At 46.2% G+C, this 25,755-nt stretch overlaps 1 protein-coding gene across 1 annotated transcript in view; it reads left to right on the forward strand.

Moving 5' to 3' along the window:
- The window catches only part of myo15b (myosin XVB), a 520,694-nt gene that overhangs the window by 285,165 nt on the left and 209,774 nt on the right, over positions 1-25,755 (forward strand). The window contains exons 40-44 of the mRNA XM_078226038.1: positions 5,752-5,952; positions 14,262-14,419; positions 17,541-17,780; positions 19,069-19,162; positions 25,150-25,272. Of these exons, the coding sequence (XP_078082164.1) occupies positions 5,752-5,952; positions 14,262-14,419; positions 17,541-17,780; positions 19,069-19,162; positions 25,150-25,272 (816 nt within the window). The remainder of the gene's footprint in view (positions 1-5,751; positions 5,953-14,261; positions 14,420-17,540; positions 17,781-19,068; positions 19,163-25,149; positions 25,273-25,755) is intronic.

Below are 25,755 nucleotides of genomic sequence, written 5' to 3' on the forward strand. Positions count from 1 at the left end.
CCCACAGACTCCTGCAGCTTCTTATTTATGCTGTGTCAATTGGTCAGCTGACTACCACATCATTTTGTCATTGGTTACATAGTTTACTGGGTCAGCTGACCCTTACAGCATGTTACCATTGGTCACTACAATGGATCCAATGATATCATTGGTTACATTCTAACACAGGAAACTCCCACAAACAGCAGTGATGATCAGATCATCTGTTTTTGTGATGTTGATTGTTCTTTGCAAATAGTGTCCTGGGATCTTTCACATCGTGTGGAGATGCCGGTGTTGGACTGGGGTGAACACAGTAAGAAGTCTCACAACACCAGGTTAAAGTCCAACAGCTTTATTTGGTGAGACTTCTGACCATCTTTCACATCCACAGCAGACAGATAGAGCCTCGGTTTACTGTCTCATCTAAGAGACACCCCTAACAGTGCAGCGCACCCTTAATACTGTACTGGAGTGTCAGTGTAAACCTTTGTGCTAAAGACTTGAACCCAGAACCCTGAGATTCTGGGTCAAGAGCATTACCAACTGAGCCATAGTCAACTCTGAGGTAAATGCATCACCGCAAATATTCAACATCGCACTGTTTTAATTGTCTGACATCTTCAGCAAACTTAATACCTCATAATCCACACCTTTGTAATTGGCTTCACTGGAAATGGCAAATAGCGAGCACCAGTTGCCCTGTAAAAGTAGTTGTTTGTGGTAAGTGTGAATGATGTAAGCAGTGCATTGCACTGTACTATGGTGACATTACTCTCACCCTCAGGAGTATAGAATCCCCACGGTGCAGGAAGAGTCCATTTGGCCCAACAAGTCTGCACCGGCCACAATACTGTACCCGTAACCCCACATATCCACCCTGCTAGTCTCCCTGACACTAAGGGTCAATTTTCCATGGCCAATCAACTTAACCTGCACATCTTTGGAGTGTGGGAGGAAACCGGAGCACCCGAAGGAAACCCATGCAGACATGGAGAGAACGTGCAAACTCCACACGGACAGTGACCTGAGGCCGGAATTGAACTGGGTCCCTGGTGCTGTGAGGCAGCAGTGCTAACCTCTGTGCCACTGCGCCACCCCCTTGCAAGGGATGAACGTACAAATTCGAATTTTACACTTGGAACAGTTAGCTGAGATTGGAGAATACAGCAATAAAAGTGGATAAATCCCCAGGTTCAGATGAGATGTATCCCAGGCTGCTGTGGGAGGCAAGGGAGGAGATTGCAGCAGCTCTGATGGTAATTTTCAAATCTTCTATGGCCATGGATGAGGTGCCAGAGGGCTGGAAGACAGATAATGTGGTACCATTATTCAAGAAGGGAAGTAGGGAAGAAACAGGTAATTACAGGCCAGTGATAGGGAAATTATTGGAAAAAATTCTGAGGGACACAATTAGTCTCCACTTAGAGAGAGGATTAATCAAGGATCATCAGCATGGCTTTGTCAGGGGAAGATCATGTCTAACAAATTTGATTGAATTTTTCGAGGAAGTGACTAGGTGTGTAGATGAGGGTAGGGCAGTTGATGCCGTCTACATGGACTTCAGTAAGGCTTTTGACAAGGCCCCACATGGGAGACTTATCAAGAAGGTAGTATGGGATCCTGGGCAATTTGACAAGTTGGATCCAAAATTGGCTCAGTTGCAGGAGGGAGAGTGTGATTGTCGAAGGTTGTTTTTGTGACTGGAAGCCTATGTCCAGAGGTGTTCCGCAGAGATCAGTGCTGGGTCCCTTGCTGTTTGTAGTGTACATTAATGATTTAGATGTGAATGTATGATAAGGAAGTTTGCAGATGACAGGAAAATTGTTGATGTCGTAAATAGCGAGGAGGAAAATCTTTGATTGCAGGACGATATAGGTGGGCTGGTCAAATGGGCAGAACAGTGGCAAATGGAATTTAACCCTGAAAAGTGTGAGATAATGCATTTTGAGAGGACTAACAGGCAAAGGAATATATGTCAGACCCGATGAAGTACAGAGGATCAGTGGGACCTGGGTGTGCATGTCCAAAGATCTCCATGCAGCCAGATAGATAAGGTGGTTAAGAAGGCATATGGGTTACTTGCCTTTAGTAGCCGAGGTATAGAATATAAGAGCAGGCTGGTTATGATGGAGCTGTATAAGACACTGGTTAGGCCACAGCTGGAGTACTGTGTGCAGTTCTGGTCACCATACGATAAGGAAGTGACTATAAGAGAAGGTGCAGAAGAGATTCACCAGGATGTTGCCTGGGATTGGAGCGTTTCAGCTATGAAGAGAGGCTGGTTAGGCTGGGGTTGCTTTCCTTCAAGCATAGAACGTTCGGGAGGATCTGATTGGGGTGTATAAAATTATGAGGGACATACATAGGGTAGATAGGAAAAAATGTTTCCCCTTAGCAGAGAGGTCAATAACCAGGGGCGTAGATTTAAGGCAACATAAAAACATAGAAAACTACAGCACAAAACAGGCCCTTCGGCCCCACAAGTTGTGCCGAACATATCCCTACCATTTAGGCCTACCTATAACCCTCCATCCTGTTAAGTCCCATGTACTCATCCAGGAGTCTCTTAAAAGACCCTATTGAGTTTGCCTCCACCACCACTGATGGCAGCTAATTCCACTCGCCCACCACCCTCTGTGTGAAAAACTTCCCCCTAACATTTGGAATATTGTGTGCAGTTCTGGTCACCTCACTATAAGAAGGATGTGGAAGCGCTGGAAAGAGTGCAGAGGAGATTTACCAGGATGCTGCCTGGTTTGGAGGGTAGGTCATATGAGGAAAGGTTGAGGGAGCTAGGGCTGTTCTCTCTGGAGCGGAGGAGGCTGAGGGGAGACTTAATAGAGGTGTATAAAATGATGAAGGGGATAGATAGAGTGAACGTTCAAAGACTATTTCCTCGGGTGGATGGAGCTGTTACAAGGGGGCATAACTATAGGGTTCGTGGTGGGAGATACAGGACGGATATCAGAGGTAGGTTCTTTACGCAGAGAGTGGTTGGGGTGTGGAATGGACTGCCTGCAGTGATAGTGGAGTCAGACACTTTAGGAACATTTAAGCGGTTATTGGATAGGCACATGGAGCACACCAGGATGATAGGGAGTGGGATAGCTTGATCTTGGTTTCAGATAAAGCTCGGCACAACATCGTGGGCCGAAGGGCCTGTTCTGTGCTGTACTGTTCTATGTTCTATGTTCTATTTCCCCTGTACCTACACCCCAGCACCTTAAACCTGTGTCCTCTCGTAGCAGCCATTTCCACCCTGGGAAAAAGCCTCTGAGAGTCCACCCGATCTATGCCTCTCAACATCTTATTTACCTCTATCAGGTCTCCTCTCATTCTACGTCTCTCCAAGGAGAAAAGACCGAGCTCCCTCAGCCTATCCTCACAAGGCATGCCACTCAATCCAGGCAACATCCTTGTAAATCTCCTCTGCACCCTTTCAATCTTTTCCACATCCTTCCTGTAATGCGGTGACCAGAACTGAGCACAGTATTCCAAGTGGGGTCTGACGAGGGTCTCATATAGCTGCATCATTATCCCCGGACTCCTAAACTCAATCCCTCGATTGATAAAGGCCAGCACACCATACGCCTTCTTAACCACCTCCTCCACCTGCGGGGCCGATTTTAGAGTCCTATGGACCCGGACCCCAAGGTCCTTCTGATCCTCTACAGTACTAAGAGTCTTCCCCTTTATATTGTACGCCTTCATCCCATTTGACCTGCCAAAATGGATCACTACGCATTTATCTGGGTTGAAGTCCATCTGCCACTTCTCTGCCCAGTCTTGCATCCTATCTATGTCCCTCTGTAACTTCTGACATCCCTTCAGACTATCCACAACCCCACCAACCTTCGTGTCGTCGGCAAACTTGCCAACCCATCCCTCCACTTCCTCATCCAGGTCATTTATGAAAATGACAAACAGCAAGGGTCCCAGAACAGATCCCTGGGGCACACCACTGGTGACCGACCTCCATTTAGAAAAAGACCCATCTATACACACTCTCTGCCTCCTTTGGGCAAGCCAGTTCTGGATCCACAGGGCAGCAGCCCCTTGGATCCCATGCCCTCTCACTTTTTCTAAAAGCCTTGCATGGGGGACCTTATCGAACGCCTTGCTAAAATCCATATAAACCACATCTACCGCTTTCCCTTCGTCAATGTGTTTAGTCACATTTTTGAAGAACTCCACCAGGCTCGTAAGGCACGATCTGCCTTTGACAAAGCCATGCTGAGTATTGTTGAGCATACTAAACCTCTCTAAATGCTCATAAATCTTGTCCCTCAGGATCTTCTCCATCAGCTTACCAACCACCGAGGTTAGACTCACCGGTCGGTAATTTCCTGGGCTATCCCTATTCCCCTTCTTGAAAATAGGAATCTTCTCGAAAATAGGAACCACATCCGCAATCCTCCAATCCTCCGGCACCTCTCCCGTCTAAATCCCCTCTAAATTTCCTGCAAGGGGCAGGAAATTTAGAGGGGATTTGAGGAAAAGTTTTTTCACCCAGAAGGTGGTGGAAATCTGGAACTCTCCGCCTGAAAGGGTAGTAGAGGCAGGAACCCTCAACATTTAAGAAGCATTTAGATGAGTGCGTGAAATGCCATAGCAAACAAGGCTACGGGCCAACCTCTGGAAAGTGGGATTAGGATAGATAGGTGCTCGATGGCCAGCACAGTCACGATGGGCTGAAGGGGCCTCTTACTATGCTATAAAAGTCTAAGGGAGGAATTTTCCCATCCCACCCGTCACGGGAATCGTAGCGAGTGGAGGGAGGCGGACCATGCAAAGGTCCATTGACCTCGGGTGGGATTTTCGGTTTTGGGGCGAGCGTGGCCGGAAAATCTTGCCCTTATACTCTAATGAACGATCGGACACAACAGCTATGTTAAAACAAACCAGGTATCTCTGAACTGTATGGCTCTGACTATGACCAAGTGTCCCGATAGGTAGATCAGCACAACAGTGCAAATATTGGCTAAAGAGGTTGAATATTGTGCAAAATACAATTGTCTATTCGTAACCTTGTGATTGTATAAAATACTTGGTACCGAAATGCAATAGTGTGACATTTGTCTTGAGCTCCTGTGATATCACAGAGTAATTACAGCACAGAAGGAGGCTATTTGGCCCATCAGTTACTGCACTGTGCTTCCAGCATCATCCAAGAGAGTGTTGTCGGAGGGTCACCATCTTCACCAGCACACAGCTCAGGTGATCAGGTTGGACTCAAACGTTTGAGTACCAAAGCCCGATGATATGGACTAGTTTCAGGTCCATTCCCTCATCATTGCACACCTCACTCAGCCCATCTTGTTTGTACTGGCTCTTTGAGCGGCTCCAATTAGTCCCAATCCCCTGCTCTTTCCCCGTTACCCTGTAAATGTTTACTTTTCAAATATTTATCCAATTCACTGCTTTGATACACTCACAGTGTTAAAGGATATTAATAAATAAGAAAGCTTTATCACCTATTTCCAAATGTTATGCATTCTTTGCCCACCATCACCCTACTCATGTTAAGAGATTGGTTAATTTTTCATTTAGCTTCAGATTAGAATGACCTGACCCGAGTACCTATCCTGGGCTTTCCTGTACCTAATGAGTCAGGGAGCACGTTTGACCATTGCCTATCTGCCATGTGTGTTCAGACATGGTTCACACAACTTGTCCAGCAAAGATACACTTCTAAAGTGTTTGCAGAGCATTTCAAGAATGGAGAACGTTGAACCGCGGAGATAATCAATCTTTTTCTCTCTCCTTCAGGTGCTCCGGCAATGCAACAGATTCCTGCTGTACCTGCTTACCAGACAATGCAGCCAATGCCCGCAATGCAGCCAATGCCCACAATGCAGCCAATGCCCACAATGCAGCCAATGCCCACGATGCAGCCAATGCCCACAATGCAACCAATGCCCACAATGCAAAGTGTTCCTATGATGCAACCAATGGCACCATCAATGCCAGGTAACTGTATGTTACAGGTTATCCTTCTCCATCACTACCGGTCTATTCTCGCTTTCTACCTGTCCGGTCTGTCTGTCTGTCTGCCTCCCTCTCTTTCTCTTTCCATCACTATCTATCTGGTCTCTCTTTATTCTATCAGTTATCTTCTGAATATTCATTCTTATTCCTCTGAAGTTGCAAACACCCTCTCTCTGCTCTCTATATTTCCACTGATGTGAAGTCTAGATTTCCTAGCCCCAATGTTTCAGGTACTACATATGCCTTAGAATCCCTACAGTGAAGAAGGAGGCCATTCAGCCCATTGAGTCTACACCGATACATCTTATCCAGGCCCACCCGTGCATTTACCATGGCCAATGCACCTAACCTGCACATCTTTGGAGTATGGGAGGAAACCGGAGCATCTGGAGGAAACCACGTAGAAACTGAGAGAATGTGCAGACTCTACACAGACAGTTACATAGAACATAGAACAGTACAGCACAGAACAGGCCCTTCGGCCCACGATGTTGTGCCGAGCTTTATCTGAAACCAAGATCAAGCTATCCCACTCCCTATCATCCTGGTGTGCTCCATGTGCCTATCCAATAACCGCTTAAATGTTCCTAAAGTGTCTGACTCCACTATCACTGCAGGCAGTCCATTCCACACCCCAACCACTCTCTGCGTAAAGAACCTACCTCTGATATCCTTCCTGTATCTCCCACCACGAACCCTATAGTTATGCCCCCTTGTAATAGCTCCATCCACCTGAGGAAATAGTCTTTGAACGTTCACTCTATCTATCCCCTTCATCATTTTATAAACATAGAACATAGAGAACATAGAACATAGAACATTACAGCGCAGAACAGGCCCTTCGGCCCACGATGTTGCACCGACCAGTTAAAAAAAAAAACTGTGACCCTCCAACCTAAACCAATTTCTTTTCGTCCATGAACCTATCTACGGATCTCTTAAACGCCCCCAAACTAGGCGCATTTACTACTGATGCTGGCAGGGCATTCCAATCCCTCACCACCCTCTGGGTAAAGAACCTACCCCTGACATCGGTTCTATAACTACCCCCCCTCAATTTAAAGCCATGCCCCCTCGTGCTGGATTTCACCATCAGAGGAAAAAGGCTATCACTATCCACCCTATCTAAACCTCTAATCATCTTATATGTTTCAATAAGATCCCCTCTTAGCCGCCGCCTTTCCAGCGAAAACAATCCCAAATCCCTCAGCCTCTCCTCATAGGATCTCCCCTCCATACCAGGCAACATCCTGGTAAACCTCCTCTGCACCCTCTCCAAAGCCTCCACATCCTTCCTGTAATGTGGGGACCAGAACTGCACACAGTACTCCAAGTGCGGCCGCTATTAAGTCTCCCCTCAGCCTCCTCCGCTCCAGAGAGAACAGCCCTAGCTCCCTCAAACTTTCCTCATAAGACCTACCCTCCAAACCAGGCAGCATCCTGGTAAATCTCCTCTGCACTCTTTCCAGCGCTTCCACATCCTTCTTATAGTGAGGTGACCAGAACTGCACACAATATTCCAAATGTGGTCTCACCAAGGTCCTGTACAGTTGCAGCATAACCCCACGGCTCTTAAACTCCAACCCCCTGTTAATAAAAGCTAACACTCTATAGGCCTTCTTCACAGCTCTATCCACTTGAGTGGCAACCTTTAGAGATCTGTGGATATGGACCCCAAGATCTCTCTGTTCCTCCACAGTCTTCAGAACCCTACCTTTGACCCTGTAATCCACATTTAAATTAGTCCTACCAAAATGAATCACCTCACATTTATCAGGGTTAAACTCCATTTGCCATTTTTCAGCCCAGCTTTGCATCCTATCGATGTCTCTTTGCAGCCTACAACAGCCCTCCACCTCATCCACTACTCCACCAATCTTGGTGTCATCAGCAAATTTACTGATCCACCCTTCAGCCCCCTCCTCTAAGTCATTAGTAAAAATCACAAAGAGCAGAGGACCAAGCACTGATCCCTGTGGCACTCCGCTAGCAACCTGCCTCCAATCCGAAAATTTTCCATCCACCACCACCCTCTGTCTTCGATCAGACAGCCAGTTACCTATCCAATCGGCCAACTTTCCCTCTATCCCACACCTCCTCACTTTCATCATAAGCCGACCATGGGGGACCTTATCAAACGCCTTACTAAAATCCATGTATATGACATCAACTGCCCTACCTTCATCAACACACTTAGTTACCTCCTCAAAAGATTCTATCAAATTTGTGAGGCACGACTTGCCCTTCACGAATCCGTGCTGACTATCCCGGATTAATCCGCATCTTTCTAAATGGTCGTAAATCCCATCTCTAAGGACCTTTTCCATCAATTTACCAACCACCGAAGTAAGACTAACCGGTCTATAATTACCAGGGTCATTTCTATTCCCTTTCTTAAACAGAGGAACAACATTCGCCATTCTCCAGTCTTCTGGCACCATCTCCGTGGACAGCGAGGACCCAAAGATCAAAGCCAAAGGCTCTGCAATCTCATCCCTTGCCTCCCAAAGAATCCTAGGATACATTTCATCAGGCCCAGGGGACTTATCGACCTTCAGTTTATTCAAAACTGCCAGGACATCCTCCCTCCGAACATCTATTTCCTCCAGGCTATTAGCCTGTAACACCTTCTCTTCCTCAAAAACATGGCCCCTCTCCTTGGTGAACACTGAAGAAAAGTATTCATTCATCACCTCGCCTATCTCTACTGACCCCATACACAAGTTCCCACTACTGTCCTTGACCTGCCCTAACCTCACCCTGGTCATTCTTTTATTCCTCACATAAGACAGTTGCCCGAGGCTTGAATTGAATCCGGGTCACTGGTGCTGTGAGGCAGCAGTGCTAACCACTGTGCCACCGTATTTTCTACATGGTGGCCAGGAAGCATTCATGATGAGGCAGAACTAGTTTAAGCTTCCAGGGCCTGGGCCCGAAACAGGTATTTGTCTCTTTACATGTGTAAGTAAGGGGCCTAATGCTAGTTCAAGGGTCCATGTGCCAAATTGGGATGCCTTGGATCCACATGGCACTGGGTAGCCTGCATTCAGGAGAACCAGTTCCACATGAAGCCTTTCCGGCAGTTTCTAAGGCGAATGTCATCAAATGACTGAGTCACAGATTAAAAACAGTATCCATTTACATGTATATTAAAATGACAGGGCACTGATTTGCTGCTTCTTAATTTATCCTCCTTCTCAGTTGTCTCACCCACCAGCTGGAGTCCTTCATTCAGGAAACCAGTTCTGCATGTAGCCTATCTGGGATAACTTTTTTGGATTTGTAGATCACCAACTCATTCTTTCACTGGATTTTAAACTAAAGAACTCCTTACAGAAACATTGGCAAGTTCAGGAAAGTTAGAAGAATAAACTCTTCCCTAATCTTTAATGGTGGGGAGATAGGAACATAGAAAGAAGACATTTAGCCCCTAGAATCTGCTCTGCCATTCAGTGAGATCATAGCTAATCTGTGACCCAAGACCATTGACCCTCCGTTGCCCCTTATCCCTTTACGTTAACCTTTGGTTCACAAAAATCTGTCAATCCCAGTTTTAATATTTACAATTGATCAAGCATCAATTGTCATTTGTGGAAGACAGTTTGAAACGAGTGCCTTTCTTTGGGCTGGCTTTGATGCAGGAAATAGGGGTCTCACCCACCAGCTGGAGTCAGCTCGAGTCTTTGAGTTGTCAATCAAATGTGAATGTACAACCCACCACTTTGATAATGACAGGTTGTGGAAAGCAGCCAAGAATTAATAATCCTATAATGATAGCACTTAGTGTTATGTCAACAAACAAATATTGAAAATGTTGGGACAGTTTTCTTCATCTCTCTCAGACACAGGCGGCAGTTTTAATTTAATTTTTGAAAAGGGCTGTCCATTTAAATAACTTGACAGATGGACAGACCTTAACCATCCTTCAAGAACATTTATGATTTCCATAAAGATTCATCACTCCCACACTACAGAATAAAGCCAGCGCTCCAGCAAACATGGGGTATTTTTGAACTCCGCACTAAGTCCGAATTGTCTTGCTAAATTGGGGTTTCTCACATCTGGGAGGCACATCACAACCCCATTTCCAGCACCCACCCTTGGCAAAAGTAGGATCTGTTGCAAAGGACTTCCAGGTACAGAATCTCCAATGCTTTTATCCGTCCCCATCTCTCGCTGTAGTTGCTGGGAAGCAAGAGGAGCTCTCAAGACTGAGATTATTTAATTTTTTTATGGTAAAGATATCAAGGGGGTTAAGGCAGCTGGAGTCAAAGAACAAAGATAATTACAGCACAGGAACAGGCCCTGTGGCCCTCCAAGCCTGCACCGACCATGCTACCCGACTGAACTAAAACCCCCTACCCCTCCGGGGACCATATCCCTCTATTCCCATCCTATTCATGTTTTTGTCAAGATGCCCCTTAAAAGTCACTATCGTATCTGCTTCCACTAACTCCCCCGGCAACAAGTTCCAGGCACCCACCACCCTCTGTGTAAAAAACCTTGCATCGTACATCTCCTTGAAATCTTGCCCCTCGCACCTTAAACCTATGACCCCTGGTAAATGACTCTTCCACCCTGGGAAAAAGCTTCTGACTATCCATTCTGTCCATGCCCCTCATAATCTTGTAGACTTCTATCAGGTCTCCCCTCAACCTCTGTCGTTCCAGTGAGAACAAACCAAGTTTCTCCAACCTCTCCTCATAGGTAATGCCCTCCATACCAGGCAACATCCTGGTAAATCTTTTCTGTACCCTCTCCAAAGTCTCCACATCCTTCTGGTAGTGTGGCGACCAGAATTGAACACTATATTCCAAGTGCGGCCTAAATAAGATTCTATAAAGCTGCAACATACTTGCCAATTTTTAAACTCAATGCCCCGGCCGATGAAGGCAAGCATGCCGTTTGCCTTCTTGACTACCTTCTCCACCTGCATTGCCACTTTCATTGACCTGTACGCCCAGATCCCTCTGCCTATCAATACTCCTAAGGGTTCTGCCATTTACTGTATATTTCCTATCTGTGTTAGACCTTCCAAAATGCATTACCTCACATTTGTTCAGATTAAACTCTATCTGCCATCTCTCTGCCCAAGTCTCCAACCGATCTGTTTCCTCTGATGGTCCTCATTGCTACCCGCAATTCCACCAACCTTTGTGTCATCTGCAAACTTACTAATCAAACCAGTTACTTTTTCTCCAAATCATTTATATATATTACAAACAGCAAAGGTCCCAGCACTGATCCCTGAGGAACGCCACTTGTCACAGCCCTCCATTCAGAAATGCACCCTTCCACTGCTACTCTCTGTCTTCTAAAACCGAGATGTGGAGATGCCGGCGTTGGACTGGGGTAAACACAGTAAGAAGTCTAACAACTTGGCGTACTTTGATAGCTATTTGGTAGCTACTTTGGTAGCTATTTGGCGTTTGCTACCAAATAAACCGTTGGACTTTAACCTGGTGTTGTTAGACTCCTTATTCTATAACTGAACCAGTTCTGTATCCATCTTGCCAGCTCACCTCTGATCCCATGCGACTTCACCTTCTGTACCAGTCTGCCATGAGGGACTTTGTCAAAGGCCTTACTGAAGTCTATGTAAACAATATCCACTGCCCTACCCTCATCAATCATCTTCGTCACTTTCTCGAAAAACACAATCAAGTTAGTGAGACATGACCTCTCCTTCACAAAACCATGTTGCCTCTCGCGAATACATCCACTTATTTCCAAGTGGGAGTAAATCCTGTCTCGAAGAATCCTCTCCAATCATTTCCCTACCACTGATGTAAGGCTCACCGGCCTGTAATTACCTGGATTATCCTTGCTCCCCTTCTTAAACAAAGGAACAACATTGGCTATTCTCCAATCCTCTGGAACCTCCCCTGTAGCCAGTGAGGATACAAAGATTTCTTTCAAGGCCCCAGCAATTTCCTCCCTTGCCTCTCTCAGTATTCTGGGGTGTATCCCATCAGGCCCTGGGTACTTGTCTACTTCAATGTTTCTCAAGAACCCCAATACCTCCTCCTTTTTGATCTTAACATGACTCAAACTATCTACACATCCTTTCCCAGACTCATCATCCACTAAGTCCTTCTCTTACTAACGCAAAGTACTAATTTAATATCTCGCCCATTTCCTCTGGCTCCACGCATAGATTCCCTCCCCTGTCCTTGAGTGGGCCAACCCTCTCCATGGCTACCCTATTGCTCTTTATGTATGTGTAAAAAGCCTTGGGATTTTCCTTAATCCTGCTGGCCAATGACTTTTCGTGACCCCTTTTAGCCCTCCTTGCTCCTTGCTTAAGTTTCTTTCTATTTTCCTTATATTCTACACTTGCTTTGTGTGTTCCCAGCCTCCTAGCTTTGACAAATGCTTCCTTTTTCTCTTTGACTAGGCTCACGATATCTCTCATTATCCAGGGTTCCCGAAACTTGCCATACTTATCCTTCAGCCTTACAGGAATGTGCTGGTCCTGAATTCCTATCAACCTGCACTTGAAAGCCTCCCACATGCCAGTTGTTGATTTGCCCTCAAACATCTGCCCCCAATCTACATTCTTCAGTTCCTGCTTAATACTGTTGTAATTAACCTTCCCCCATTTTAGCACTTTCACTTGAGGACTATACTTACCTTTATCCATCAGCACCTTAAAGCTGACTGAGTTGTAGTCACTGTTCCCGAACTGCTCCCCTACTGAAACGTCGACCACCTGGCTGGGCTCATTCCCCAATATCAGGTCCTCCTGTGTGACACTAGCAAACCTCCCGGCCAGAATATTTATGCCCCTCCAGTTTAGATGCAACCCATCCTTCTTGTACAGATCCCACCTGCCCCGGAAGAGATCCCAATGGTCCGGATATCTGAAACCCTCCCTCCTACACTAGCTGTTTAGCTATGTGTTGAGCTGTACTATCTTCCCATTTCTAGCCTCACTGGCACGTGGCACAGGGAGTAATCCTGAGATTATAATCCCAAAGGTGCTTCCCTAGTTGAACTATCTACATACTGTTTCAAGAAGCCACTCCTGGATGCTCCTTACAAACTCTGCCCCATCCATGCCCCTAGCACTAAGTGAGTCCTGCCAATATAAGGGAAGTTAAAATCTCCCACCACAACAACCCTGTTTCTTTTACACCTTGCCGAAATCTGCCTACATATCTGTTCCTCTATCTCCTGCTGGCTGTTGGGAGGCCTATAGTAAACCCTGACCATTGTGACTACACTCTTCCTATTCCTGAGCTCCTCCATATTGTCTCGCTGTATGAGCCCTCCGAGGTGTCCTCCCGGAGGACAGCTGTGATAATCTCCTTAACCAATAGTGCAACTCCCCCACCCCTTTTACATCCCCCTCTATCCCACCTGAAACATCTGCATCCTGGAATGTTAAGCTGTCAATCCTGTCCTCTCCTTAACCAAGTCTCTGTAATGGCAACAACATCGTAGTTCCTAGTACTAATCCAAGCTCTAAATTCATCTGCCTTACCTGTTGCACTTCTCGCGTTGAAGCAAATGCATTTCAGTCCACCAGACCCTCTCTGATCAGCAATCCCACCCTGCCTGCTCTTCCTCTGAGTGTTACTGGCCCTACTCTCCAGTTCCCCTTCAGTCAATTCACCTCTGCTTTGGTTCCCACCCCCCTGCCAAACTAGTTTAAATCCTCACGTGTGACACGAGCAAACCTCCCGGCCAGAATATTTGTGCCTTTCCAGTTTAGGTGCAACCCATCCTTCTTGTACAGGTCCCACCTGCCCCGGAAGAGATCCCAATGGTCCGGATATCTGAAACCCTCCCTCCTACACTAGCTGTTTAGCTATGTGTTGAGCTGTACTATCTTCCCATTTCTAGCCTCACTGGCACGTGGCACAGGGAGTAATCCTGAGATTATAACCGCAAAGATCCTGCTTTTTAACTTTCTACCTAACTCCCTAAACTGCTGCTGCAAGACCTCATCACTCTTCCTGCCTATGTTGTTAGTACCAATTTGTACCACAACCTCTGGCTGTTCACCCTCTCCTTTCAGAATGTTTTCTGTCCGTTCAGAGACATCCTGGACCCTGGCACCAGGGAGGCAACATACCATCCTGGAGTTTCTTTCACGTCCACAGAAGCGCCTATCTGTACCCCTAACTATAGAGTCCCCTATAACTATTGCTCGAGTCCTCTTTCTGCCCCCCTGCTTAACAACAGAGCCAGGCGTGGTCATTCTTTTACATTCCTAGTAATAGTGTGTTACATGTTTTACTAATTTCCAGTGACCTGTTTGTATCTAATTGCTCCTTTCTCTGCAGCAATAATGGTGCCTCAGAACAGTGTGCCTCAGATGGCATCTATGCACCAGACTTCCCAATATCCAAGATCTCACTTCTCCCAGCCTGAACGCCAGATTGACTCCTCCCAGCTAGCAGCCCAGCAGCAGACCTTCATCAACCAGCAGGCACTCTTACTGGTGAGTGTACAGGTCACACCGACTGATAGTTATACAGTGTCAAATGTGTTGGATAGATGGCTGAATGAATCAAGAGATGCATGAATTGTTACATAGAATGATAGACCAATTCACTGCAAATGTATTTGAAATACAAGCTATCTTCCTTTCCCCCCACCCTCTGCCATGAGCAAACTAAGTTCTAAATGTCGCACTGAGCCAGTCAGATTTGTACAAGTTGAAGAACATAGGAAAATGTAGATCATACAGTCCTGGAGACTGCTCCGCCACTCGGTAAGATCATGGCTCAATTCCACTTTCCAACACTAACCCCATATTCCTTGATTCTCTTAGTGTTCAAAAATCTATTGATCTCAGACTTGAGTATACTCAGTGCCTGAGCATCTACAGCCTTCTGGGATAGAGAAATCCAAAGATTCACTACCTTGGATTGAAGGAATTTCTCTTCATCTCAGTCCAGAATGGCTGCTCCCCTATGCAACAATGAGCATCCCTATTCTACACTCTGCAGCCAGGCGAAGCAGCCTATAACATTCTGTCAAGCCCTCTAAAAATGGCATAGCTTTTAGTGAAACCAGCACTCATTCATCTAAACTCCAGAGAGTATATGTCCATTATGCACAATTCCAGGAATTTTTGATTTGATTTATTATTGTCACATATATTGGGATACAGTGAAAAGTATTGTTTCTTGCACGCGATACAGACAAAGCATGCCGTTCATAAAGTAGGTAGGGGAGAAGGAAAGGAGGGGGTGCAGAATGTAGTGTTACAGTCATAGCGAGGAAGAGAAAGATCAACTTAATATAAGGTAGGTCCATTCAAAAGTCTGATGGCAGCAGGGACGAAGCTGTTCTTGAGTCGGTTGGTATGTGATCTCAGACTTTTGTATATTTTTCCTGACGGAAGAAGGTGGAAGAGAATAATTCCGGGGTACGTGGGGTCCTTAATTATGCTGACAGGGGAAGTGTAGACAGAGTCAATGGATGGGAGGCTGGTGTGTGTGATGGATTGGGCTTCCTTCACGACCCTTTATAGTTTCTTGCGGTCTTGGACAGAGCAGGAGCCATACCAAGCTGTGATACAACCGGAAAGGATGCTTTCTATCAATCTAATGATCATTTTGATCCCCTCTATTCAATCTCCACTTTACATTGAACAAAAGAAAGAATGCTGGAAACACCCAGAAGGTTATGAGCAATATCAGTGGAGAAAGAATCAGAGTTAACATTTCAGGTTCATCAAAAGAGGAAGCTTGCTGAAAGTGATTAGGAAAGGGACCTGAATCCTGGACCTACAGATTAAAAGTCTTCCATTCTACTAATGGAGTTATTTGTACTTCATTCCTAATCTTGCTGAGTTGGCTTCTGCCAGCCAGGACTGTCATAGGGATGCTACAATTGGCATCTGTGCTTCTGGGAAAGGGCAGGGAATTCCAGCCCGGATTCCTGTCCCTGTTCATGTGAATGTGTGCATGTAAGCTCAAGTACATAGGGGGCTATTGCCCTACCATGTGGTGACTGGAAGTGTTATCCATTAGTCCCACTTGCTTACAAACTTTCCCCTTCAATTATTTATCCAATTCCTTTTTGAACGTTACTATTGAATCTGTTTCCACTGTCCTTTTTGCAGTACATTCGTGCTGAAACGCTTATGCAATCCTTTATCACATTGACTCATCCTTCACAGCCTCCTCAGTCCCATTCTTCACAAATTGCACCTCGTGTGAAACTCAGCTGCCTACCTCCTATCCGGAGCTGTCCCACTTCCCAATGATGTGACAACAATAATCTCTCCCTCAATGTCTGTAAAACGAAGGAGATAGTCATCGACTTCAGGAAGCGTAGTGGAGGACATGCCCCTGTCTACATGAATGGGGACAGAGTGGAAATGATCGAGAGCTTCACGTTTCTAGGTATTCAGATCACCAACAACCTGTCCTGGTCCCCCCATGCTGACACTATAGTTAAGAAAACCCACCAATGCCTCTAATTCTCAGGAGGCTAAGGAAATTTGGCATGTCCACTACAACTCTCAACAATTCTTACCATTGAAAGCATCCTTTCCAGATTTATCACAGCTTGGTATGGCTCCTGCTCTGTCCAAGACTGCAAAAAACTACAAAGGGTCGTGAACGAAGCCCAGTCCATCACACAAACCAGCCTCCCATCCATTGACTCCGTCTATACTTCCCACTGCCTCGGAAAGGCAGCCAGCATAATCAAGGACCCCATGCACCCCAGACATATTCTCTTCCGCCATCTTCCATCAGGAAAAGATACAAAAGTCTGAGGACGCATACCAACCAACTCAAGAACAGCTTCTTCCCTGCTGCCATCAGACTTTTGAATGGAACTTAAGTATATTAAGTTGATCTTTCTCTTCCCCCCAGCTATGACTGTAACACTACTTTCTGCACCCTCTCCTTTCCTTCTCTCCTATGCACTCTATGAATGGTATGCTTTGTCTTTGTGGCTTGCAAGAAACAATACTTTTCACTGTATCCCAATACATGTAACAATAATAAATCAAATTCCCTTTGGCCATCGTCCTTAATAACCTTAGCAGGATTCCCAGTCTCTGGGGCAAGATCTTTATTTAGAAATCCTTCCATGGCCTTATCCCTTTCCTTTCAGCCCTGTGTTCCTGTACTTGCCCTTTGTTTCTGTGGGTCAGGTTTCCTTCGCATCTCCCTCCACTCCTCCACTGACAGCAGAACATTCTCTCTGGAATTTTTCCCAATAGCCCCTCCCGCTGCATTCCTACCTCGCTCCCTTTCTCCAAAAGCTTACTATAACTCCACCTCTTTGATCTTACTTCAGTCACCACCTCTGATTGTTCTCTCACAGCTACTCAGTGTCCAACTTCATTCTGATTGTTTACCTTCATGAGGCACTTTGTGCAAAGAGTTTGTGTGACGTGTTCTGGTGGGTTCCAGCACACATCTGACATCAGGCTGAACTACAATCCCCTGTTACCAAGCAGATATTATCCAGCTCTGTCTGGCTAAGTACAAGTAAAGGTCAGTTTTCTGCTTGACAGGCCTGCAGTGGAGTGATTTACCCGTTAATGCCCAACGTTGAGCAACATTGGTCTGATATGAAACATTTTCCTTCCCCAGGCCCAGCAAATGACTATTCAAGCCATGTCAATAAGTCAGCAACAACAGCAGGTGCAACAGCAGAAGAGACAGCAAGAGCAACAGCCTATCCCTAAACCTCCAAAGGCGACAACCCCTCCCAAAACCAATACTAAACTCATCTTGCCTGCTCCATCCCAAAAACCGAAAAAGGCCAGTGTGAAGGAGGAGCCTGTGGTTGAAGAGCCCCCCAAAAAACAACAAATGCCTCCTCAGGACCTGGTATGTATTTTTCTCATGTTATTCTTCCTTCGCCAGTGTGTCAGATAGCGGGACAGCCAGGGTTGGACCTCAACATGACTTGCTGTTTCACTTGAGGATTAAGATAACCAGATTGGGTTTGGACCTGGGTTATTCCTTGAACTTAGGAAGCAGGTCAGCTGGAGTTAAATACGACCTCAGTGTCTTTTCCTCCATAAACTGAGGGGGTAGCAGAGTCGGATTTCCTACTTTCTGTCAAGTAGGTCTAGGTGTTAATGGACCAAATTAGTTTATTACTGAGATACACCATGCTATTAATGTATTTATGTGCATAAACATAGCGTAACAGGGATTGTTTTAGCAAATGATAGACAGGATTTCATGGAAGTGAATTTATTCTTCAATAACCTTTGTTGATTGAAGTGTCAGTCATGGTAGCTTAGTCAATGGTAGCACTCTCACTTTTAGAAGATAAGTTAATTTATTCATTAGTGTCACAAGGAGGCTTACATGAACATTGCAATGAAGTTACTGTGAAAATCCCCTAATTGCCACATTCCAGCACCTGTTCGAGTACACTGAGGGAGAATTCAGCATGGCCAATGCATCTAACCAGCACGTCTTTCAGACTGTGGGAGGAAACCGGAGCACCCGGAAGAAACCCACACAGAACCGGGTAGAACACGCAGACTCTGCACAGACAGTAATCCAAGTTGGGAATCGAATCCGGGTCCCTGGTTGCGAGGCAGCAGCACTAACCACTGTGCCACCGTGCTGCCCATCATGGATCAACTCCGCCTCCCCACCGTGCCCCAGTCCAATGACTTGAGGGCAAACTCTCAGTGCAGAAGGGAAAGAGTGCTTCACCATCTTTCAGTTAAAACAAAGTCCTCTCTGTCTTATCAGATAGACATGACAGACCCTGTGGCACCATTTCAATGAGGCAGCTTCTTGTTGTCCTGGTCAGTAGTAACCACTCAACTAGCATCACTAAAACAGATTATCTTGTCAGTATCACGTTGCTGTTTGTGGGATCTTCTTATGTCCAAAATGGCTGCTGTTTCCTACATCATGGCAGCTGCTGTACTTCAAAAGATTTCATTAGTGTGAAGTGTTTTGCGATGTTCTGCTGAGGTGAAAGATCCACCGAGACGCAAGATCTTTCTTTCCGAAACAGCCCCAAGTCAGAAAACCCGGCTTGTAAGAGTTACATTTCTCAGCTTTGAGACACAGCTTCATTTTCACCCCTCTGGCTTCAGATTTTTAGAAGAATAGTCATTTTATAACATTAGGTGCCTTCTCTCTGTAGGATGTCCAGGCTGTGAACGATGATATCAGTGACGAGTTGATCTCAGAGCAAATTGAATCTTTTCAGCAGAAACGAGCTTTCTTCCAGACGTTGGGTAAGAATTAGAAACACACAGAGGCCATTCAGCCCATCGAGCATGTTCCACCATTTAGTTGAATGATGGCTGATCTGGATCTGAATTCCTTTTAACCAGTTTGATCTCATAAACCTTAATACCTTTACCCAGCAAAAATCTATCAATCTCAACTCTGAGATTTTCAATTGACCTCAATGGGGAGAAAGTTTTAGATTTTCACTACCCTTTGTGCAAAGAAGTGCTTACTGAAGTCGCACTTTAACAGCCAAGCTCAAATTTTAAGGCTATGCCTTCTCGTTCCAGAAACAATTTCTCTTTATCTTCCCAATAAAATGCTTCAACCATCTTAAACATCGCACTTTGCTCAACCTTCCACTCAAGTAAATACAAGCCTAGTCTACTCAACTGTCCTCATAATTTCACCATTTGAGAATCACAGCAGATATCAGAGAAATAAGAACAAGAACAAAGAACAGTACAGCACAGGAAACAGGCCCTTCGGCCCTCCAAGCCTGTGCCGCTCCTTGGTCCAACTAGACCAATCGTTTGTATCCCTCCATTCCCAGGCTGCTCATGTGACTATCCAGGTAAGTCTTAAACGATGTCAGCGTGCCTGCCTCCACCACCCTACTTGGCAGCGCATTCCAGGCCCCCACCACCCTCTGTGTAAAAAACATCCCTCTGATATCTGAGTTATACTTTGCCCCTCTCACCTTGAGCCCGTGACCCCTCGTGATCGTCACCTCCGACCTGGGAAAAAGCTTCCCACTGTTCACCCTATCTATACCCTTCATAATCTTGTACACCTCTATTAGATCTCCCCTCATTCTCCGTCTTTCCAAGGAGAACAACCCCAGTCTACCCAATCTCTCCTCATAGCTAAGACCCTCCATACCAGGCAACATCCTGGTAAACCTTCTCTGCACTCTCTCTAACGCCTCCACGTCCTTCTGGTAGTGCGGCGACCAGAACTGGACGCAGTACTCCAAATGTGGCCTAACCAGCGTTCTATACAGCTGCATCATCAGACTCCAGCTTTTATACTCTATACCCCGTCCTATAAAGGCAAGCATACCATATGCCTTCTTCACCACCTTTTCCACCTGTTTTGCCACCTTCAAGGATTTGTGGACTTGCACACCTAGGTCCCTCTGTGTTTCTATACTCCTGATGACTCTGCCATTTATTGTATAACTCCTCCCTACATTATTTCTTCCAAAATGCATCACTTCGCATTTATCTGGATTAAACTCCATCTGCCACCTCTCCGCCCAATTTTCCAGCCTATCTATATCCTGCTGTATTGCCCGACAATGCTCTTCACTATCCGCAAGTCCAGCCATCTTCGTGTCATCCGCAAACTTGCTGATTACACCAGTTACACCTTCTTCCAAATCATTTATATACATCACAAATAGCAGAGGTCCCAGTACAGAGCCCTGCGGAACACCACTGGTCACAGACCTCCAGCCGGAAAAAGACCCTTCGACCACTACCCTCTGTCTCCTATGGCCAAGCCAGTTCTCCACCCATCTAGCCACTTCTCCTTGTATCCCATGAGCCTTAACCTTCTTAACCAACCTGCCATGTGGGACTTTGTCAAATGCCTTACTGAAATCCATATAGACGACATCCACGGCCCTTCCTTCATCAACTGTTTATGTCACTTCCTCAAAAAACTCCACCAAATTTGTAAGGCACGACCTCCCTCTTACAAAACCATGCTGTCTGTCACTAATGAGATTGTTCCGTTCTAAATGCATATACATCCTGTCTCTAAGAATCCTCTCCAACAACTTCCCTACCACGGACGTCAAGCTCACCGACCTATAATTTCCTGGGTTATCCCTGCTACCTTTCTTAAACAACGGGACCACATTCGCTATCCTCCAATCCTCAGGGACCTCACCCGTGTCCAAAGAAGCGACAAAGATTTCCGTCAGAGGCCCAGCAATTTCATCTCTCGTCTCCCTGAGCAGTCGAGGATAGATGCCATCAGGCCCTGGGGCTTTGTCAGTTTTAATGTTCCCTAAAAAACCTAACACTTCCTCTCTTGTAATGGAGATTTTCTCTAACGGGTCAACACCTCCCTCCGAGACACTCCCGGTTAACACGCCCCTCTCCTTCGTGAATACCGATGCAAAGTATTCATTTAGGATCTCCCCTATTCCCTTGGGTTCTAAGCATAATTCCCCTCCTTTGTCCCTGAGAGGTCCAATTTTCTCCCTGACAACTCTTTTGTTCCTAACGTATGAATAGAATGCCTTAGGATTCTCCTTAATCCTGCCTGCCAAGAACATCTCGTGACCTCTTTTTGCCCTTCTAACTCCCCGTTTGAGTTCTTTCCTACTCTCTCTGTATTCCTCCAGAGCTCCATCTGTTTTCAGTTGCCTGGACTTAACGTACGCCTCCCTTTTCATTTTAATCAGATCCTCAATTTCCCTGGTTATCCACGGCTCTCGAATCCTACTTTTCCTATCTTTCCTTTTTACAGGCACATGCCTATCCTGCAGCCTTATCAATAGTTCCTTAAAAGACTCCCACATGCCAGACGCAGACTTACCCTCGAACATCCTCTCCCAATCAACATCCACCAATTCCTGCCTAATCCGGCTATAGTCAGCCTTCCCCCAATTTAGCACCCTGCCCGTAGGACAGCACTCATCCTTGTCCATTACTATCCTAAAGTTAACAGAGTTGTGGTCACTATTTGCCATATATTCCCCTACCGAAACTTTGACGACCTGACCGGGCTCATTTCCCAGAACTAGGTCCCGTATAGCCCCCTCTCTAGTCGGGCTATCTACATACTGTTCCAAAGAACCTTCCAGTACGCATTTTACAAATTCCTCCCCGTCCGGTCCCCCAGCTCTAAGCACTTTCCAGTCTGTGCCAGGGAAATTAAAGTCCCCCACTACAACGACCCTATTTTTTCTGCACCTATCCAGAATCTCCTGGCATATCCTTTCCTCAACTTCCCGTGGGCTGTTGGGTGGTCTGTAGTACACCCCCAGCATAGTGACTGCACCCTTCCTGTTTCTGAGTTCCCCCCACAGCGACTCAGTACATGACCCCTCTAAGTTGTCTACCCTCTGCACCGCGGTAATATGCTCCTTAACTAATATCGCTACTCCCCCACCTTTTTTAGCCCCTCCTCTGTCTCGCCTAAAACACTTATACCCCGGAATATTCAGCTGCCAGTCCTGTCCTTTTAACCAAGTTTCCATCACCGCAACCACATCCAAATTCCGCATAAGCATTAAGGCCCTAAGTTCATCTGTTTCACCCGTTACGCTCCTCGCATTGAAGCAGATGCACTCCAGACCTCCAGGCCCACTCAGGTCATCCTCCTCCAGAGTGCTCCTCTTCTTAGCTAGCCTTGCCCTGGCCCCCAGCTCAACTCCAGCCTCAGTATTTACTGACCTACTGTTTTGTTCCCCACCCCCCTGCCACACTAGTTTAAATCCTGCCGAAACACTCTAGCAAAACTCCCAGCCAGGATATTTGCTCCCTTCCAGTTGAGGTGTAACCCATCCTTTCTGTACAGTTGCCATCCTGACTTGAAGATTTCCCAGTTATCTATGAATTTAAAACCCTCCCTCTTGCACCAGTCCTTTAGCCACGCGTTCAACTGTAGAATCTCCCTGTTCCGAGCCTCACTTGCACTAGACACCGGGAGCAGTCCAGAGATTGCTACCCTGGAGGCCTCACTTTTTAGCCGAGCACCCAACTCCCTGAATTTCTCTCGTATGACCCCCCTGCTCTTCCTACCTATATCATTTTCACCAATGTGTACAATCACATCCGTTTGACTACCTTCCTTTTTAAATATGCTTCCTACCCTCTCGGAGACATCCAGTACCCCGGCACCAGGGAGGCAGACTACCATCCTGGATTCTCGTTCACTCCCACAGAACCGCCTGTCCGTGCCTCTAACCATTGCGTCCCCCACAACTATCGCTCTCCTAAACCCCTTCTTTCCCTTCCGGACCCCTGAGCCTGTCTCCGTGGAGGCGATCTGGTCCTCGTGGCTTACCCCTGGAGGGTCATCCCCCTCCACAGAATCCAAAACAATATACCTATTTTGGAGGGGGACAACCACAGGGGATCCCTCCACAGACTGCTCACTCCCTTCCCTTCTCCCATCTGTTGCCCATCCCTTTCTTTTATGGGAGACTGCCACTGGGGTACTTTCTGGCACATCACCCTTCTGACTATTACCCCTCCTAACTGTGACCCACGTGTCTTCCTTCCGAGACCCTGGTGTCACTACCTGACTATAACTTTTATCTATTAATCTCTCATTTTCCCTAACATAGTGGCTGGATGGGATTGTTGTTGGTGCAGGCTCGACGGGCTGAATGGCCTCCTTCTGCACTGTAGGGATTCTATGAGCCTGAGTGGCTAGGAATAGTTTTTATGCTGAATTGAGGTAAACAATAATACACAGACCTTTGGGAGGACGAGTGAGTGGTTAGGATCTGGAATGTACTGTGTGAGTGTGTGATGGAGATTGATTCACACTGCCAGTGGTTAGGATCTGGAATGTTACAACACAGAAGGAGGCCATTCGGTCCATCATGTCTGCAACGGTTCTTCGAATGAGCAATCCACACAGCGCCATTCTACTGCCTTCTCTCCCTAACCCTGCACATTCCCCTTTTCGGATAACAGTCTAATTCCCTGATGCAATTTAATCTGTCTCCACCACACTGTCTGACAGTGCATTCTAGTCCCGAACCATTCTGTGTGAATCTATCTCTACCACACTCTCAGACAGTGCATTCCAGATCCTAACCACTCGCCGTGTGAATCGATCTCCACCACACTCTCAGACAGTGCATTCCAGATCCTAACCACTCGCCGTGTGAATCGATCTCCACCACACTCTCAGACAGTACATTCCAGATCCTAACCACTCACTCGTCCTCCCAATAGGTCTGTGTATTATTGTTTACCTCAATTCAGCATAAAAACTATTCCTAGCCAATCAGGCTCATAGAATCCCTACAGTGCAGAAGGAGGCCATTCAGCCCATCGAGCCTGCACCAACAACAATCCCATCCAGCCACTATCCCTTTAACCTCACGTATTTACCCTACTCATCTCCCTGACACTAAGATGCAATTTAGCATGGCCAATCAACCTAACCTACACATCTTTGGAGTGTGGGAAGAAACTGGAGCACCCGGAGGAAACCCACGCAGACACAAGGAGAACATGCAAACTCCACACAGACAGTGACCCAAGCCGGGAATCGAACCCGGGTCCCTGGCTCTTTGAGGCAGCAATGCTAAGCACTGTGCCACTATATCCTGTTCCGTATAGGCTCCATATGGGCCTGGTTAGGAAACAGTTTTTGTGACTGGAACTCCCGCTTGTTTGTAAAATAAGCGAGCTTATTTGAATTGAAAGAGAGGTTACTCCTTAAGGGAGTATGGGTTCAAGGTAAAATCTCATTCTAAAAATAATCCAGCTGGTGAGGAACTACCAATGAAACAGTAATCCCTCCCTCACACTCTGCCGCAATACAAACATAATGAAGAAAAAGGAAGGTTCAACTTTACACATTGAGAATTTTAGATTTTTTTTTGCCTAAACTGGAGAAAAGGGAAAATAATTCTCCTTTTGATTGTTCGATGAGAAGGGAACCAGGTTGATCTAATTTGCCCTGTATCAGCATGGCAATCACATAACACAACAATAATGAGTTGTTGACAGGAGTTGCTGAATTTCCACCCATTAGACTCCGATAGACCCAGCTCTTTTGAGATGGCAATTCTTGGCCGTCATAGCTCCAAAGTCTGCTGTCCCTCTGATCCTGTACATACTGTACATACCACATTCAAGTCTCATATTACTCACCTACTACATCCCAAAATATTGACTAACTGGGTCAAGATCCAGTATTGAAATCCATTTATTCAATGCTGTTTCCAAACATGTGAGAATTAGTCTTTTAATAATGTCCGTTAATGTCCTTTCCACTCTGCTCATTCTCACAGGGAAAGAGGACAATCTGAAGGTAACACCTCCATCAAAGATTTTGCTTCCTAAACCTGAGAAACCAGAAAAGACGAAGGTGTCAGAAGAATCCAGGAATTCTGAGGAGGAGGAGGAACGCAAAGGTATCTTTGAGTGTGGGGAAGCTGATGACATGATTTAGATTTCAGATGGAGACACTGATTCGCTTATTCAAGGGCTGGAGCACTGGGGCAGTCAGACTTCAGAAACATCCTGTTGAATTCTCCCAAGCCCCCGCCAGCAGGTTCGATGGCAGGCGTGGGGGGAATATGGCAGGAGAGCCAGAAATTGGTTTCACACCACTGCAAATTTACAGAGGGCCTTCCATTGGTGCCCGCCATGTTGGGTTGGAAAACCCGCTGGAGGCTGGCGTGAACCTCATTTGCATCCTGTTAATGTGATGCAGATGAAGCCCCACCCCCTCCTATGCCAGATTCCCCGCAGAGCCAACAGGAAAACACACCAGCGTGAAACATGCTTGAAACAATGTGACATGCAGATGTTGGGACTCACCTGAACAACACCTGGTGCTGCTTCTAGGATGGAGGCCACCAGCAACCCTGGATTCTGGAACACCAGCTGTGGGT

Source organism: Mustelus asterias, chromosome 12, assembly GCF_964213995.1.
Source record: "Mustelus asterias chromosome 12, sMusAst1.hap1.1, whole genome shotgun sequence".
Taxonomy (NCBI): Eukaryota; Metazoa; Chordata; class Chondrichthyes; order Carcharhiniformes; family Triakidae; genus Mustelus; species Mustelus asterias.